The 17,163-nt window shown below is 37.2% G+C and overlaps 1 protein-coding gene across 1 annotated transcript; it reads right to left on the reverse strand.

Annotated features, from left to right (window-relative positions):
* Positions 1–3,658: 3,658 nt before the first annotated feature.
* Positions 3,659–15,918, reverse strand: LOC103029673 (uncharacterized). Its single transcript, XM_022665088.2, has 5 exons — positions 15,622–15,918; positions 11,071–13,333; positions 8,133–9,078; positions 7,240–7,301; positions 3,659–5,196 (listed from the first exon to the last, which is right to left on the reverse strand). Exons 2-5 carry the CDS (start codon positions 13,264–13,266, stop codon positions 5,125–5,127), a joined length of 3,276 nt encoding a protein of 1,091 aa, XP_022520809.2. The 5' UTR covers positions 13,267–13,333; positions 15,622–15,918; the 3' UTR covers positions 3,659–5,124.
* Between the last annotated feature and the right edge of the window lie 1,245 nt (positions 15,919–17,163).

Raw genomic sequence — 17,163 nt, forward strand, 5'->3', positions numbered from 1 at the left:
ATTAGGAATTTCAATTACATACAAAGTTAAACATCACAACAAAGAGAAGTGTATATAAAAAAATACAGCAATTTACATGCAATACAAACATTTACAATTCATACACACAGGGGTTGGACAATGAAACTGAAACACCTGGTTTTAGAGCACAATAATTCATTGTGGTGACGGACAGTTCTGGTGGAAACAGGAGAGTTGAGGTGCACATTGAATTCTGCCGTGATTTGATCAGCCGTGGTTTTATGTTTTTTGGATACAATCCGGGTTAGCACCCATACATCCCTTTCAGACAGCTTCCTCTTACAGCGTCCACAGTTAATCCTGTTGGATGTGGTTGGTCCTTCTTGGTGGTATGCTGACATTACCCTGGATACCGTGGCTCTTGATGCATCACAAAGACTTGCTGTCTTGGTCACAGATGCTCCAGCAAGACGTGCACCAACAATTTGTCCTCTTTTGAACTCTTTTGTCACCCATAATGTTGTGTGCATTGCAGTATTTTGAGCAGAACTGTGCTCTTACCCTGCTAATTGAACCTTCACACTCTGCTCTTACTGGTGCAATAATGTGCAATTAATGAAGATTGGCCACCAGGCTGCTCCAATTTAACCATGAAACCTCCCACACTAAAATCACAGGTGTAATCGCACGAGGGTCCATGGATGTTGGTTCTTAGTTTTTGTTTTAGCATTTTTTTAGTTTTTAATTATTTTTTTTTTTTTAACAGATTTGGGATCTCACATGTTGATAGCACAGTTTGTGGTAAAATCAGACACAGTCAAAAAAGTAAAAAGTAACACATATATAAACACACATATGGAATTACATAGTAAACAGTGAACAAAAAAAAATTAACAATCCCCTGATCTAATCGCCTGATTGTTTTGCATCTCGTTTTCCACAATTTACAGTTTACAACACAGATAACAAGCCAATAAAATTCTCTATTATTTTTTAAAAGATTATTTATATTCATTAAAGACGCCGTACTTAACAGAGGTACAATTTATATCTACATTATCTATTTTTTTATTCTATTTTTTCATATTACACCACAGTTCTTTCACTCTTTCACATTCTAACAAGAGATGTTCAACAGTTTCATGCCGTGCTCGTCCTTGGCATTTCAAAGAGCCTTTTTAATCACCATTTTTGACACATCTACATTTAATTCTAGTGAATTCCCCAGTAAAACATGCAGAATGAAGAGGGGAGGGGGGGGGGAACGGCTGGTAACATTATATGGAGCTGAACGCTCCGGCTCAGGGGCTCAGGATGCACTGGGCTCATTAGGGTCACCACACAATAACCCGATAAATGAGGGGAAGTTGGCTGCAGGCGGCGAGATGACTCAGTTCTGGGGGCTGACGATGGAAGGCTGCTAATTTTAAAGCGTTAGATGTGCGTAAGAGAGAGAGAGAGAGAGAGAGAGAGAGAGACTGATCAAATATGAAAATGTTCTCTCTCTCTCTCCAGATGTGACGCGTATGACTCACCCACCACTTGACAGGGTTACATAACGCAGGCCTTCTTCATTATTGGTTGACAACGCCTCACATTCATCCTGCCCTTGCTGTGACTTTCAAGGGCTACAGTTGGAGAAGTGTTCTTCAGAATGTATAAGGTACTTAGTGCCTCTTACTGGTGGAACACAGGAATACAGAACTTCAAGGAAAAAAGATGAGATTTTCTGTTTGTTTGGGGTAACAATAAAAAACAATTTGTTATTTTTTTCGTTCTTTATTTATTTAGTTACAAGTTCATGATTATTAACGGCAATTAAGGAACACATATTGAATTATACAGTAAACAGCAAAAAAGTGTCCTCAACAATCCCCCGATCTAAACCTGATCAACTGAGGCCCCGTCCACACAAATCCATATGTTTTTAAAAACTGAGGTTTTTGTCTCAGTTTTGGCCTTCCGTCCGCACGAAAACAGCATTTTTGATCACTGAAAACGGAGCTTTTTCAAAACACCTTCCAGCGGATCTGTGTGGACGGGGAAAACAGAGCTTCTGAAAACACTGACGTCACACAGTGAGTCTGCACTTTTTCTTTACACTAGCTTAGACTGTTTAGAATGAGCCTGAAACAGGGACAGAACCTGGATTAATCACTGCGATTTGCGGATTAATGACATGTTTACAGCTTAATTTAATGTTGCTCTCACATTAAGTAACACAGCGGAGGCACCTAAATATGCTGCATGCAGTTTTTTCTGATCCTCCTGTCTGGAGGTACAAACCTTTCGGTGAGAGAAGATTCTGGTCATTGGAATTCTGGAATGCCATTTCCATGTGGACGGGGAGATTTCTGAAAACGCAGCTCGTGTGGATGAAAATATTTTTTTTAAATGGAGACAAAAACCTCAGTTTTTAAAAATATCCAGATTCGTGTGGACAGGGCCTGAGATTTTCAACCCTGGTGCTGAAAGCTCCTTCACACTCAGCTCTGCTTCCTGCAAGCTGTAGCCTCCGAACTACATTTACCAGGATGCACCACACACTGACATCACACCCAATTCTGATCACATGACATTTCCAAGAAGTAGATCACCTGAGTAATAGCCACATGGTTTAGCCCTATAACAGTGGATCATTTGCTCATTTGAGTCAATGCATTTTTTTCTATTGCCTGTGTTACTCCCACTTATTTTAACCTTGCTTTTGTATTTAACGACCTTGATTATTGCCAGCACTCTGATATTGCATTGCCATGTTTGACCCCTGGAGCTTCACAGAGTGAAGGAAAAGCAGCAACTATTGTTCAGCACCTCCAGGAACTCCTTCCTTCAAGACGCTGAGAAAACTATTCCAGGTGCCTCTCCCTCATGAGGACACTGAGATTAAAATACCAAGAGTGTGCAGATCTGTCCTCAAAACTCTGACTCTTCTTTATCAGATGTTTTTGCATAATGATGAAACAAATGTTTTCTATCGATGAAAGGTCTAGACTGCAGACATGACAGTTAAGTGTTTAAGAGATATGTACCAATCCATTTGTCCATATAGTGTAGTGTTTATCATCGCTGGTCAATGAAAAAAAAAAAAGTCTTCATTTTTGTTCTCTAAAAATCTAAATTTTTAGTTTAATACACAATTTAAATGGAAAAAACTCTCGCTTACACTGTGTCAAACTTTCTTGATGAATGTTCCAATAGAGATTTTCCAAAATGACAGTATCTGAAATAAACAGTTTTCATTGTCTTTCATTAAAAGTTAAGAAGGTTTTAACTTTGTCCTGTTAAGATGCTGTTTTGGAGATACTTATCATGATTATTATTATTATCTTATAGGAATCTAAGCCTACCCTATAGTGATTTAGAACAATATTTGTGAAATATAAGTATAATTTTTTTTTCTGTTTATTATTAGTTAAATACATTAGCATGTATTGGCATGTCAATTCTGTTGTAAACTTACATTTACTCCATTTCTTTGCAGTATTTTTTCATTTCTTTGTTTTACTGCTCTCATCAGTGACCACGTGTGTAAAGCTGAGTGAAATCCTCGTCGCCCAATGAGGCGAAAGCTCAGGTCAGTGAAGCTCCTGACTGCAGGAAATTTCTGAACAGGCTTCTGGTGAAACACCACATAACAACCAAAGCCAGCTGCTAAGAACAAACACAGCACACAAATTGCAATGGCTGCCAAACATGCTTTCAAAATAAAAGTTTATTTTAAAACAGTTTCTGCTTTTTCTGCAGTATCCTTTTTGGGGGGTACAAATTTACCTATCTACCCCCGATTACTACACCAATGATCAGTGGTAACATATTGTAGCTGCTCTCAAGACTTCTTGTCCTGGTCTGAAAGATATTTAACCCTTCACCAGGACATATGGCAGACAGGCCGTGATCTGTGGAGCTGCAGACTCTCCTGGGCATTAAGAGGTAATTAGGGTTACTGCACTGTATGAAGATGAGTGGGTATCATTTACACTCAAAACAGGTACCTTTAGCTGCATCTGAACCTCATATCATTTTACATTCACTTACATAAAACTGTAAAACAAACTGATAATATACATTAATGCTGTGATAAAGTAAGGTTATACATGCATAATGTTTTTTATGTGGGTAATCACATATAACTTTTCACATTTTTAGCCATTTGCAGGTGAAGCATTTTGGTTGCCAAATATTTTTGTGCATCCCTAGTTTATTTGCTTCTCATATTCATCCCATATTCTCATATTTTGTCACTTTAAAAAGTTTACCTAAAAATAAGTGAAGGAAATAGCCAAAGTCTCTTTACAGTCAGAAAAGTTCAATTGTTTACCTCATTTCATCTCAGAAGAGTTTATAATCTTTTAGATAATAAAATTATCATCATATATGAGAAATATCTTCTGTATTTTCTATAGAAAATTCCTATACAATTTCATTGTATAAATTCCAGAATGTGGTGCAGCACCTTGACCTTTAAACTGCTGTCAGTAATAAATAAACCGTGGAGAATCTTTACGTTTCTGTAGAAGCTTCACAGATCTTTTCTCTTTGGTATATTAATATACAGCTCTGGAAAAAAATAAGAGACCACTTCAGTTTCTGAATCAGTTTCTCTGATTTTGCTATTTATAGGTTTTTGTTTGAGTAGAATAGAATGAACATTGTTGTTTTATTCTATAAACTACAGACAACATTTCTCCCAAATTCCAAATAAAAATATTATAATTTAGAGCATTTATTTACAGAAAGTGAGAAATGACTGAAATAACAAAAAAAGATGCAGATCTTTCAGACCTCAAATAATGCAAAGAAAACAAGTTCATATTCATAAAGATTTAAGAGTTCCGAAATCAGTATTTGGTTTTTTAATCAGTTTTCGTGCATATTGGCATGTTCTCCTCCACCAGTCTTGCACACTGCTTTTGGATAACTTTATGCTTTATGCTAAAAATTCAAGCAGTTCAGTTTGGTGGTTTGATGGCTTGTGATCATCCATCTTCATCTTGATTACATTCCAGAGGATTTCAATTTGGTAAAATCAAAGAAAATCATAATTTTAAGTGCTCTCTTATTTTTTCAGAGATGTATTTATCCAATAGTGTGCTCTTCTGAGAAGCATTTGAATGAATGGTGTCTAAAAAGTCCAGAGTTTATGGAACTGCTGCCATGGTGCTACTGCATGCCTGATTCCCAGTGGTGCTGAAGAGTAGATCTCTGTCCAATCGGCTTTGGAGGTCCAGGATCCTGAAAGAAGAGGAATAAACATGCATTTACTAATATCCTTACACCAAATCAAGCACACCATTATGAACACACATTATTTCTACACCCATTATTAAGTTTTCCAGCTTTACTGATCATATAGTGGCTTGGATTCATACCCTTTTAACCTTTTTTACATTTTGTCACCTTACAACAATAAATTTAAATATATTTTATTGTGATTTAAAGTGATCGACCAACACAAAGTAGCACATAATTGTGAAGTAGAACAAAAATTATACAATATTTAAAAAAAATCTAAAAAATGTGATGTACATAAATGTGCAAGTATATCAATACTTAGAGCCACATTTCGCTGTAATTACAGCTGTAATTTTCATGTCTCTCCACAGAAGCTCAATGGGATTTAGGTCTTTTAGGACTTTGACTGGATCATCCTAACACATGAATATATTTTTGATCTAAACCATTCCACTGTAGCTCTGTAGCGCTGTGTGTTTAGGGTCATCGTCTTGCTGGAAGGTGAATCTTCTTCCCCAGTCTCAAGTCTTTTGCAACCTAAAACAAGTTTTCTTCCAGGATTTTCCTGTATTTAACTCTATCCATCTTCCCACCATCAACTCTGATCAGCTCCTCTGTCCTGCTGAAGAAAAGCATCTCTACAGCATGATGCTGCCACCACCATGTTTCACAGTGAGGATGGTGTGTTTAGGGTGATGAGCAGTGTTGCATTTAGGTCAAAAAGTTCCACTTCGGTCTCATCTGACCACAGAACCTTCTTCCACGTTTACTGTGGTTTACTGTGTTCCTACATGTATTGTGGCTACAAACTGCAAACAGCACTTCTTATGTCTCTTTTAAATATGGCTTTCTTATTGCTGATCTAACATAAAGGTTAGATTTGTGGAGCGCAGGACTTATAGTTGTCCTGTGGACAGATTCTCCTGATTCAACTGAGCTGTGGATCTCTGCAGCTCCTCCAGAGTGACCATGGGCCTCTTGGCTGCTTCTCTGATCAGTGCTCTGTTACAGTTCAGTGGGGGAGGTGGACTCAATTGAAGAGTTGTTGTATCTATTTATTTGCTTAATATTATTTATCAATATATTTGATATTACTCGTGCACCTGTGTGTGTGTGTAGATGGTTTGCTGTATCTAGGATGGAGTGGTTGAACCGGGGTTTGAACTTTGGCCTTAGATAGCAGTGGAGAAAAAGGGCGGGAAAATCAAAACAAAGGACCTGCAGCCACATGGCATGGCCCAAACAAAGGAAAGGAAATGAAACTTAAAGAAACTTAGAAAAGGCTTCTTGAAAACCAAAACTTAGCTAAACAAAACTTAGAGATCTTTCCTCTCTTTTTGTGGCTTCTTTTAAGATCTCTTTTTTTGTGAGCCTATATATTTTTTTTAAGATCTTTTATTTTTTGAGGCTTCTTTTAAGAGTTTTTTTCTTTATATATATTTTTTCTCTTTCTTTCTTTCGCCGCTGTTACCGGTCACCCCTCTACAAAGGTGTGAAGGTGAACTGAGTTTTGGCTGGGGTTTTTAAGCTGTGTTCACAGCTGAGCCTGATTTGCACTAATTACTACTGGGGATTCTGGGACTTGGAGTTTTTTGCCCCAGATCCACCAGCTCTTCCACTGCAGTGTCCAGGCCCTCTGCTGGTGGTTGGCGGCACATGCTGCTTTCTAACACGCTCTCCTTGCTTGCTCTGTCTGACCCACTAAGACCAGCACAACACACACTAACACAACATAATTTCACTACAAATTGTTGTGCTCGATTGGTGAATATCCACTGTTACCATTTTTAAAACTGATCCAGTAATCAGTATTATTATACGACTGATACTGAAAATGATCACTGGATGAAATATCACTATTATTCTACAATACTACTTACTGTAAACACGTAACCCCAGAACTCAGGTCTACATGTGTTCAAGCCTACATGCCAATATTTTATGCTATTATTTCTCAATCCTGTCTTCAATCCTGGTCTTAACAAACACGCAGTCAAAGCTTTGATTAATGAGTTATTTTAATATAGTTGAAAAATGACTTACCTCGTCTACTTTAGAGTGAGGCGGAGGCCAGATGAGCGTCAACTTGCCCCTGTACACATGATCTGCATGGATGAAACAGATAATATTAAAGTTGTTTACAAATATCAGAGGTGTAAACCGAAATATTGGGTATCTCTACTTTACTACTAGTACTTTACTACTTTCTCTACTTTTAAAATAGCCTGGTTAGTTTGTTCCCCCCACACTCCAGCAAGAACACAGCAGATATACAGGGGTTGGACAATGAAACTGAAACCTGTTTTTAGAGCACAATAATTTATTGTGGTGACGGACAGTTCTGGTGGAAACAGGAGAGTTGAGGTGCACATTGAATTCTGCCGTGATTTGATCAGCCGTGGTTTTATGTTTTTTGGATACAATCCGGGTTAGCACCCGAACATCCCTTTCAGACAGCTTCCTCTTACAGCGTCCACAGTTAATCCTGTTGGAACTGCAGTCCAACTAAGCTTCTTTAATATATTTACATTGTTCTGTATGTAAAATACATTCATTTATTTTTAATAAGCATATATGCAACTGAAACTCCCTAACATTAACATTAACATTTTAATAGTTTAACATTATAGTCATTATGGCTTTTAGAAAAATGTGTTTTGAGTTTTGGGGAGGGGGATAGTGCACTATAGGACTATAGGACTTTGGTTCTTAATGGCTTTATTTTTTCTCATTACATTACCTTTTTTAACTTTTATACCCTAAGTAGTTTTAAAACCAGTACTTTTTTTAAACACATTTACTTTAAGAGTAAAAAGCTTGAGTTGATACTTCTACAGAAGTATTCTAAACCCTATTATCTACTGTATACTTCTACCTACAGAGTAATGAATGGAGATACTTTTTTTAAACCCTTTGCATAAATTGTAAATTATTACCTGAGGACACTGTGGAAGCAGCCTCTGGACAGGAACTCTTGGTACTTCCTTCTTCCTGTTGGTCTCCTGATCTGTTCCACTGGTCACCGTAGAGTCGACTCCTCAGCCTCCTGAGTTCCTGCTCTCGCTCCATCGCCTCCTTTATCTCCTTCTCCACGTCGGGTCTCAGAGACAGAGAGGGGCGGAGCTTAAAGAATGGGTTCTTTCCTTTTAGAACCGAACCTTCCTCATCCTCCTTTCTGTTATCTTGTACTGAGAGCATCGTCCAAGAACTGCAGTCTAGAGAACTGGAGCTTATAGAGGGACGTAGTGATTTCTGAACTGAATGTGTTTCATTAGAGGATGCTGAAGTGGCATCATCCTCTAAATATTTAATTTGACATTCTTTGTGACTGTCAGTGTCATTTTTGTGAGACTCTCTCCCAGCTGATGGACATGTAGAGTCTTTCAAATGGTGGTTTGTAAAGAAATCCAAACTGCGGGTACGTTCCAGGCTTTGCACCAATGGGGTGTCAGCATTTTTGGCAGTGAACGAGGACGAAAACAGTTTCCTGCCCTTGGAAGAAACTTGTACATCCGTTTTTTTGGACTGGTGAAAAGACTCAAACAGCATCCTCCTTTCCTTCAGTTCCTGGGCATATCCCTCTTCATACAGTCCAGGAATCTTCCCCAGTTTCTTCACGCCCTGCTCCTTCATGGCCTCCTGATTGATGTCCTGCAGCATTTTTCTTTTGGCGAGTCGTCTTTCAACATTCAAGCCTACGTTTGTACCTGAGGACTGGTCTCCGAAGACCTCAGGAGATCTCATCACTGGGATTTCCACCAGTTCCTCAGACTTGTTCTCCAAGTCGTCGAGGCCTCTGGACCGACGCAAGCTCTTCTCCCGCTCTAAACCGTGTCTGATCTCCCTCTGTATGGGGGTCTCCTCTAGAGGCCTCCAAATATTCTGAGAGGAAGATAAATAAAGTTCCATTTGAGTATTCAATTACAGACAAAGTTAGAAGAAATGTAACTTGCTCTTACAGCCTTTAACACTGAAGCCAGGCAACAGTCAACTGTTCCATAAGATATACAGCTCTAGAAAAAATGAAGAGACCACTTCAGTTTCTGAACCAGTTTCTCTGATTATGCTATTTATAGGTTTATGTTTGAGTAAAATGAACATTGTTGTTTTATTCTATAAACTACAGACGACATTTCTCCCAAATTCCAAACAAAAATATTGTAATTTAAAGCATTTATAAAAGAAATGGCTGAAATAACAAAAAAAAAATACCTTAAATAATTCAAAGAAAAGTTCATATTCAACATTTTTTAGAAAAAGTTCAAAGTAAGTTTTTTAATCACAGTTTAATGCATCTTGGGATCATGGTCTCCTCCACCAGTCTTACACACTGCTTTTGGATAACTTTATGCTGCTTTACTCCTGGTGCAGAAATTCAAGCAGTTCAGTTTGGTTTGATGGTTTGTGATCATCCATCTTCCTCTTGATTATATTCCAGAACTTTTCAATTTGGTAAAATCAAAGAAAATCATCAATTTTTAAGTCTCTTATTTTTTTTCCAGAGCTGTACATGTACACCTAAGAGAACGCAGCTCAGGGGAAATGACTACACACTGAAGGTGAGTGTAGATGACAGGAGGCCACACCACACCAAGAGACACTGGGAAAGATGTTGAGTTTCAGTCAACAAGGTTGTTCTGCCCAAATTTAAAGCACACAATGTCTCAGTATAAAACTACAGAACCATGTTCTGGCTTCCCTAGTGGAAAAGAGTAGATTAAAGTATACTAAGCATTATTATGCTATAGTGCACTAAAGTGTTCTTGTAGCCACATTAATATTAATCAGTATATTTAAAGAGTGATAAAATAGAACTTTTTTTTGTACTTATTATACTTTAATTGAATAGAAATAGTACAAAAGTATTACTTCAATTGTGCTTATTGTACTTAACTGTACTAAAATTGAACTATTTTAAATATACTTAAGTAACATTTTAAACATTTAAACTACTTCATGTATGAAACCTCATATTTTAAATATGCTTACAGTAAAATTATAATACATTTAATGATTATTACAACTGTATCACTATTTATTATACACCAGGTAAATTAGGAATGCACTAAAAACTGATGTTAAATATGTTTATATTCTTGTTCCTGTCTTTTGTATGTAGCACACTTTTAATATACTTTATTGGGTATAAAAATATATTTTATTATACTGTACTACAATTTTTAGTGTGTTACAAATGAACTTTTAATTGTTTTGATTAGTAGTATTTCAATTAACTTTCTAAAAAGTTACATGATACATTGTACTTGAAGTGAACTACTGTAACAGCTGTTTTTAACACACTTTGCTAAAAACGTACAAAAGTATATTTAGAAATAAGTGTTTTAGAAGTATATTGAATTAAACTAAAAAAATAAACTAAAAGTGTACTTCATAGTAGTTTATTTTATTAAATACACTTTATTGTACTCTTTTTTTAAAAGTATGATTAAAGTTTACTTTCAAACAATTGATGAAAGCATAATATAAATGTACATTTAATATATTTTTAATTTAAGTACATAAATCAGTTTTTCTTAATATGTTTTAAGAACAATTAAGTATATATATTTTTTTTCACCAGGGTTATTTAATGGGAAAGCACTTTTTTCTAGATGGTTCAGCCTTTTGGTTCAATTACAATGGTTCAGTTTGTAACAGTTTAAAGGCCAAAGCAGCTTATCATCAGTTTTTAAACAATACAACAGAAAATATATCTGCAGTGTGAATCCAAAATATAAATAAAATATAAATGCACAGTATAAAATGTATCAAACACATGAACCTTGGCGTGGATTCTGTTCTAGACTTCCTGGAAAAGTGAAAACACCTGTAACAAGCTATTAGATTCTATAATGAAGATTAATTGCTACTTACCTCCTTACCCATTACGACCTGGTTATCTTCTCCAATACCTGCTGAAGTAGTGCCCACTACTTCCTCTTGATCCTCGTTCTTATGTATGATGTCCACCTCACAAGGCAAGTCATCATCCTCCCCCTCGGTACCTGGTCTCAAGGTAACACTGTTCACTGTAATATTAGTCGTCGCCATGGCAGCAGTGTTTGATGCTGATGGACCGTCTGACACCTGTTGCAATTCCTGATTCTGCTGCACGAGGTGCAAGCGATAGAGCAACAGCTCGCCCTTCTGAATGTTTTCTGCAATTGCATCCTTTGCATGAGGGCTGGAGGGATCACCGTTAGTGATAACCATTGAAAAATAGACATCTTGAGCTTCTTGATCTTGATCAGAAATGGCAAATGTACCATTTGCATCATGTAATGAGGGGTTTCCACAAGGCTCTACAAGGCTCTCTTCAATTTGATCAAAGGAATCCCTTCCTTTCTTCGTATCTACTTCAAAAACGTTGGTGTCATCATCTGCAGCACTATCTATATCAATATCATCGTCATCCTTTGCAATAACTATAGATCCATCTCCAATAAGGCCTACAGACTTCTCGTTCCACTTATTGATGACTTCAGAATTGTTGCTCTCCTCTACTTTTTGGGCAATGATGGTTTTCTTCTTCTGTGAGCAGAAAATCATAATTTCATCTACTGCAGTAATATCTACAGCTTCATCCTTTGGAATACCAACAGTTCCCTCTTCATCGAAGCTGTTGGAGTCATTGTTCTTTTTCTGGTTGACCATATCATTGTTTTTCTTGGCTTTTTGGGCAACAATTATTTTTTCCTTCTCTGAGGAATCGTCAACGCCTTCCTCTTGCCTTGCATTGTCTTCCACAGTGGCACCATCTTTCCCATCATGCTCTTCGGCAGTTTTATGTAATGAGGCGCTTCCACAAGTTTCAACAGTCTCAATTTGATCAAAGGAATCCCTTCGTTCCTTTGTATCTACTTCAAAAATCTGGATTTTATCATCTGCAGTAATATCTACACCTACATCCTTTGGAATACCAACAGTTCCCTCTTCATCGAAGCTGTTGGAGTCATTGTTCCTCTTCTGGTTGACCATACCATTGTTTTTCTTGGCTTTTTGGGCAACAATGACTTTCCCGTTCTTCAAGGAACTTTCAGCTATGTCTTCTTGCCTTGCATTGACTTCCACAGTGGCACCATCTCTCCCATCATGCTCTTCGGCAGTTTTATTTAATGAGGGACTTTCACAAGATTCAACAGTCTCAATTTGATCAAAGGAATCCATTCGATCCATTGTATCTACTTCAAAAACTTTGATTCCATCATCTGCTTTAACATCTACACCTACATTAATTGGAATACCAATAGTTCCACCTTCATTGAAGCTTTTGGAGCCATTGTCCTTCTTCTGGTTGACCTTATCATGGTTTTTCTTGGCTTTCTGGGCAACAATGACTTTTTCCTTCTCTGAGGAATCATCAACCTCTTCCTCTTGCCTTGCATTGTCTTCCACAGTGACCCCATCTTTCCCATCATGCTCTTCGGCAACTTCATGTAATGAGAAGTTTCCACAAGGCTCCAAAGCTTCCATCTGATCAAAGAAATCCCTCTGTTCCTTTGTATCTACTTCAAAAACTTTGATTCCATCATCTGCAGTAATATCTACAGCTTCATCCTTTGGAAAACCAATAGTTCCATCTTCTTTAGAGCTGTTGGAGTCATTGTTTCTCTTCTGGTTGACCATAGCATTGTTTTTCTTGGCTTTTTGGGCAACAATGACTTTCCCATTCTTCAAGAAACCGTCAACCTCTTCCTCTTGCCTTGCATTGTCTTCCTCAGCATCTTTGTCTTTTGTAGATGTAGCATCTTCACCCTGAGTCCTCATAGTTTCTGTAGTATCTTGTCTCTTATCTGTTTTATCTGGATCATTTCTGAAGTTGCCAACCTCATTTTGAAGTTCTTCCAATATGGCGACCTCTTCAGGCTCTTTTAAAGCAAGGATGTTGTCTGTATTGTTGATATTGATATCTATTTCTGATTGGTTCTCTTGCTCTATTGTTTCATCCTTTGGTGTTTCACAGGTTTTTATCTCCTCTGAAGACTCGTCCACATCCAGTAATGATTCAGTAATGGAGCATTCGATGAGTTGTACTGCATGAGTAGAGTCATGTGTTGTCTCTCCTGCCATGTACAGTATATATGTACCTGTATATGTACTGATATATGTTTTTGTGTGTCGATTGCAGGTAGCAGATCTGCAAAAAAATGAATAAAAAAGGGTCTTCATTCAACTTGAAAAAGTATTTTACTGCTTTAACATGACAAATTTCACAGAAATAAAGTGTTAAATGTATTAACACTCATTACTCTGTAGGTAGAATTATAGATACTAGTGTTTAAAATACTTAATTATAACTGAGACATTTTTCTACATGAAAAGGTTCTGATGCTTCTTTCTCCTCCAAGAGACCGGATGGTTCTGGTTGGTAGACTGAGATGTGTAACCCTTATGTGGTGTTCATATTTTTGTTACTCGTTTACTTTGTTACTTGTATTTAATTCAGCAAAATTAAGCAATTTTACATTAAAATGCTTTACACATGCTTGCTTCACCTAAATTGCAAGCAATATAAACAGCTTACATGGTTAATATTTGCCCTTTACCTTTCTTATGTTACATTTCTTTCAAAAAGTGCTACTCTTTTTTTATTAGTATTTTTTTTTAGTATCATTTGATGAAAAATGAAAACGGGTCCCACAGACCCGAACACCACACAAGGGTTAAAAACTCCAGCAGCAATGCTGTGCCTGATCCACACGTACCAACACAACACCTTCAACGGTCTTGTGAAATGCATGGTTTAAATGGTCAGATCTTTTTATGGGAGCACCAGGGGGATCTACTCAATATTAGAAACACTAATAAGCACTAATGTTATGGCAGATTGCTATATTAATGCACATATATTGGCAATATTTAAGAAAGTGTATTGCATTATAGCTGTTTGTGTTTATTGCGTGCAGCAGTGGTAAATATTTATTCCTAGTTAGTCTCCTGCTGAGTGACCTTGTCTTTAATGCTGACCTGCAGGAGGAGCTATAATCAGCTTATGCTTACTCTCACTGTGTGGGCTGTTATGTGCTGTTATGTGCTGTTATGTCTGTGAACTCTGCATCCAGTGATTTTACAATATTGGATAATATTTGTATACATTTAATAAATAGATTAGTCTCATATGGTTTTTATAACATACAGCTCTGGAATAAAAATAAGAGTCCACTTAAAAATGATGAGTTTCTTTGATTTTACCAAATTGATCTGGAATATAATCAAGAGGAAGATGGATGATCACAAGCCATCAAACCACCAAACTGAACGGCTTGAATTTTTGCACCAGGAGTAAAGGCATAAAGTTATCCAAAAGCAGTGTGTAAGACTGGTGGAGGAGAACATGATGCCAAGATGCATAAAAATTGAGATTATAACAGGGTTATTCCACCAAAATTTATTTTTGAACTCTTGAAACTTGAACATAAATATGAACTTGTTTTCTTTGCATTATTTGAGGTCTGAAAGCTCTGCATCTTTTTTGTTATTTCATCTGTTTCTCATTTTCTGGATGCTTTTAACTACTTCATTTTGCACCCGTTGCTTACACAAATGTGCAAATGCACACACACATATAGCTTGTTTAGTCATTGTAGAGAAGTACTGCCAATAGAATATGGCTCTCTAGGGAAGATAAATTAATTTATTGACAGCATTTTCATGCTTATTGCCAGACGTGGGCTACTGGAGAGTTTAGTACTGGAAAGCTCCCAGTAATGGGCCGTGGAGCAGTGGGAGAACTGTGTTCTCTGGAATGCTGGTGCATAGTTTTAGTCAATACTCTGGGATTCAGTCAAATTCTCACAGCAATGTTCCAAAATCTAGTTAACAACCAGAAGTAATATGCTGTAATTCCAAACCACTTCTATCCTCTTATAATACCAAGCTTGAGAAATCCATACATTTCTAGTAATTCAGCTCTGAAAAAGAATTAAGAGACCACTTCAGTTTCTGAATCATTTTCTCTGATTTTGATATTTATAGGTTTATGTTTCAGTAAAATGAACATTGTTGTTTTATTCTATAAACTACGGACAACATTTCTCCCAAATTCCAAATAAAATATTCTCATTTAGAGCATTTATTTACAGAAAATGAGAAACGGCTGAAATAAGAAAAAAGACGCAGAGCTTTCAGACCTCAAATAATGTAAAGAAAACAAGTTCATATTCATAAAGCTTTAAAGAGTTTAGAAATCTATATTTGGTGGAATAATCCTGGTTTTTAATCACAGTTTTCATGCATCTTGGCATCATGTTCTCCTCCACCAGTCTTACACACTGCTTTTGGATAACTTTATGCTGCTTTACTCCTGGTGCAAAAATTCAAGCAGTTCAGCTTGGTTTGATCTTCTATTTGAGTAAGAACCGGACATTGACGAGCAGTTGAGAAATGGAAAGAATCAGCAGTGGAAAAGAGATTTGAGTGGCTTACCTGTCTGAGGAGAGGAGGATGAGTGCCACTGTTAGGGCAGCTCCTCTGGGATTGGAGAAGGGCGGTGTTACCCTCTCTCAGGCTCCGCCTCCTCCCTCCCTCCTGCCTGCAGTGTGGCCTGGGCCTGTAAGGGGACAGCCTGTACTACCAGCTGCCAGCAGGGGGCGACAACTAAAATGTACTATTACCCAAAGGAACTCCAAATCCCAGAGTTCCAAGCGGTGACCAGTGCAAACCTGGCGCACCTGTTGGCACTGGTGTATAAGGCCATATGTCAACAGCAAACTCTTGTCACACCTTTGTTGGAAAACAGCAGCAATAGGGATTAAACATACCAGAGATGAAACACAATCCAGAGGTCATAAACTGTAAGGAAGTATCAGAGGGCAAGGAAAGTATCAGGGTTAATAAATACAAAACAAGCTAAATCAAATAGAGAGAGATTACACAGGCAATGAGAAAACGCTTTATACAAGGAAAAATACATCAATACTCTACAAGGTTTGAATGGAGTGGTGGAGTATTTAGGGTGGTGAACAGGTGAAATCAATATTCAGGTGACTGACTCCCTGGAGGCACCGTGTGCAGTGTATCTTGTGATCGTGAATGGGTGTGATGTCAGTGTATGATGCATTCTGGGTATTGTAGTTTGGAGATTGAAGATCGCAGGTAGAGCTGAGTGTCTCATAATCATACATACAGTCTCAGCATCTAATAATAATAAAAATAACTATAGAACTTTTTTAGATTTTTTTTTCCTTATCTGACCTGCTGCAGTGATTAACATGGGTAGTTGCAGCCTAGCTGTTATCAGTTAAAGGACTGAATCCTGATACATTTTTAAGTGTACTTTTTAAAAATTTATTTACAACGTTTTTGAAGCAGATACATAGTAAAAATAAGGCAATTTGTTTATTTTAAAGGTTAAATTACAAATTGAAAATGTATTAAAACAGCATTAAAATGGGCGATAAAAGATAAAACAATATAACAATATAATGTAGTAAATCTGTATATCTGTATATTCAGTATATTTCAGTCATTTCCATTTTTTATTTCAATACTACAGTGTGCCCAGCAGGGGGCGTCAATGATTTGCAGATTACACATACAAGGCACACATACAGTACGGTATGGTTTGCATATCCGCCTGACAACCAACTGTGCGAAAAACTCATATCAGCACTGTAATGCTTTTAAAAAATCTCCAAAATATCAAATAAAGAACCCTTCATAACTTGTCAGTGTAAAAAAAGTCATTTAAATCATCTCAATTGGTCCATTTATCATATAATTTGGACACCAGGTTGAAAAAACAACAAAATGGAGATACAAAGCTCGCAAATGGTGACTCAAGTTGTGCAAATGTCTCTATCAGCTCCAGGAGCCTGGGGTTGTGGGTTCAATTCCCACTCTGTGTAGGTTTCTCCAGTTACCCAAAGCTACTGCCCCCCAAATTCCTTGTGCCCAATGTCTCAGGAAATAGCAGATAAGAAGACATAAGAATAAAGATACAAGGTTTTTGCAACTCATGAAATTCAT

This window comes from Astyanax mexicanus, chromosome 19, assembly GCF_023375975.1.
Source record: "Astyanax mexicanus isolate ESR-SI-001 chromosome 19, AstMex3_surface, whole genome shotgun sequence".
NCBI lineage: Eukaryota > Metazoa > Chordata > Actinopteri > Characiformes > Acestrorhamphidae > Astyanax > Astyanax mexicanus.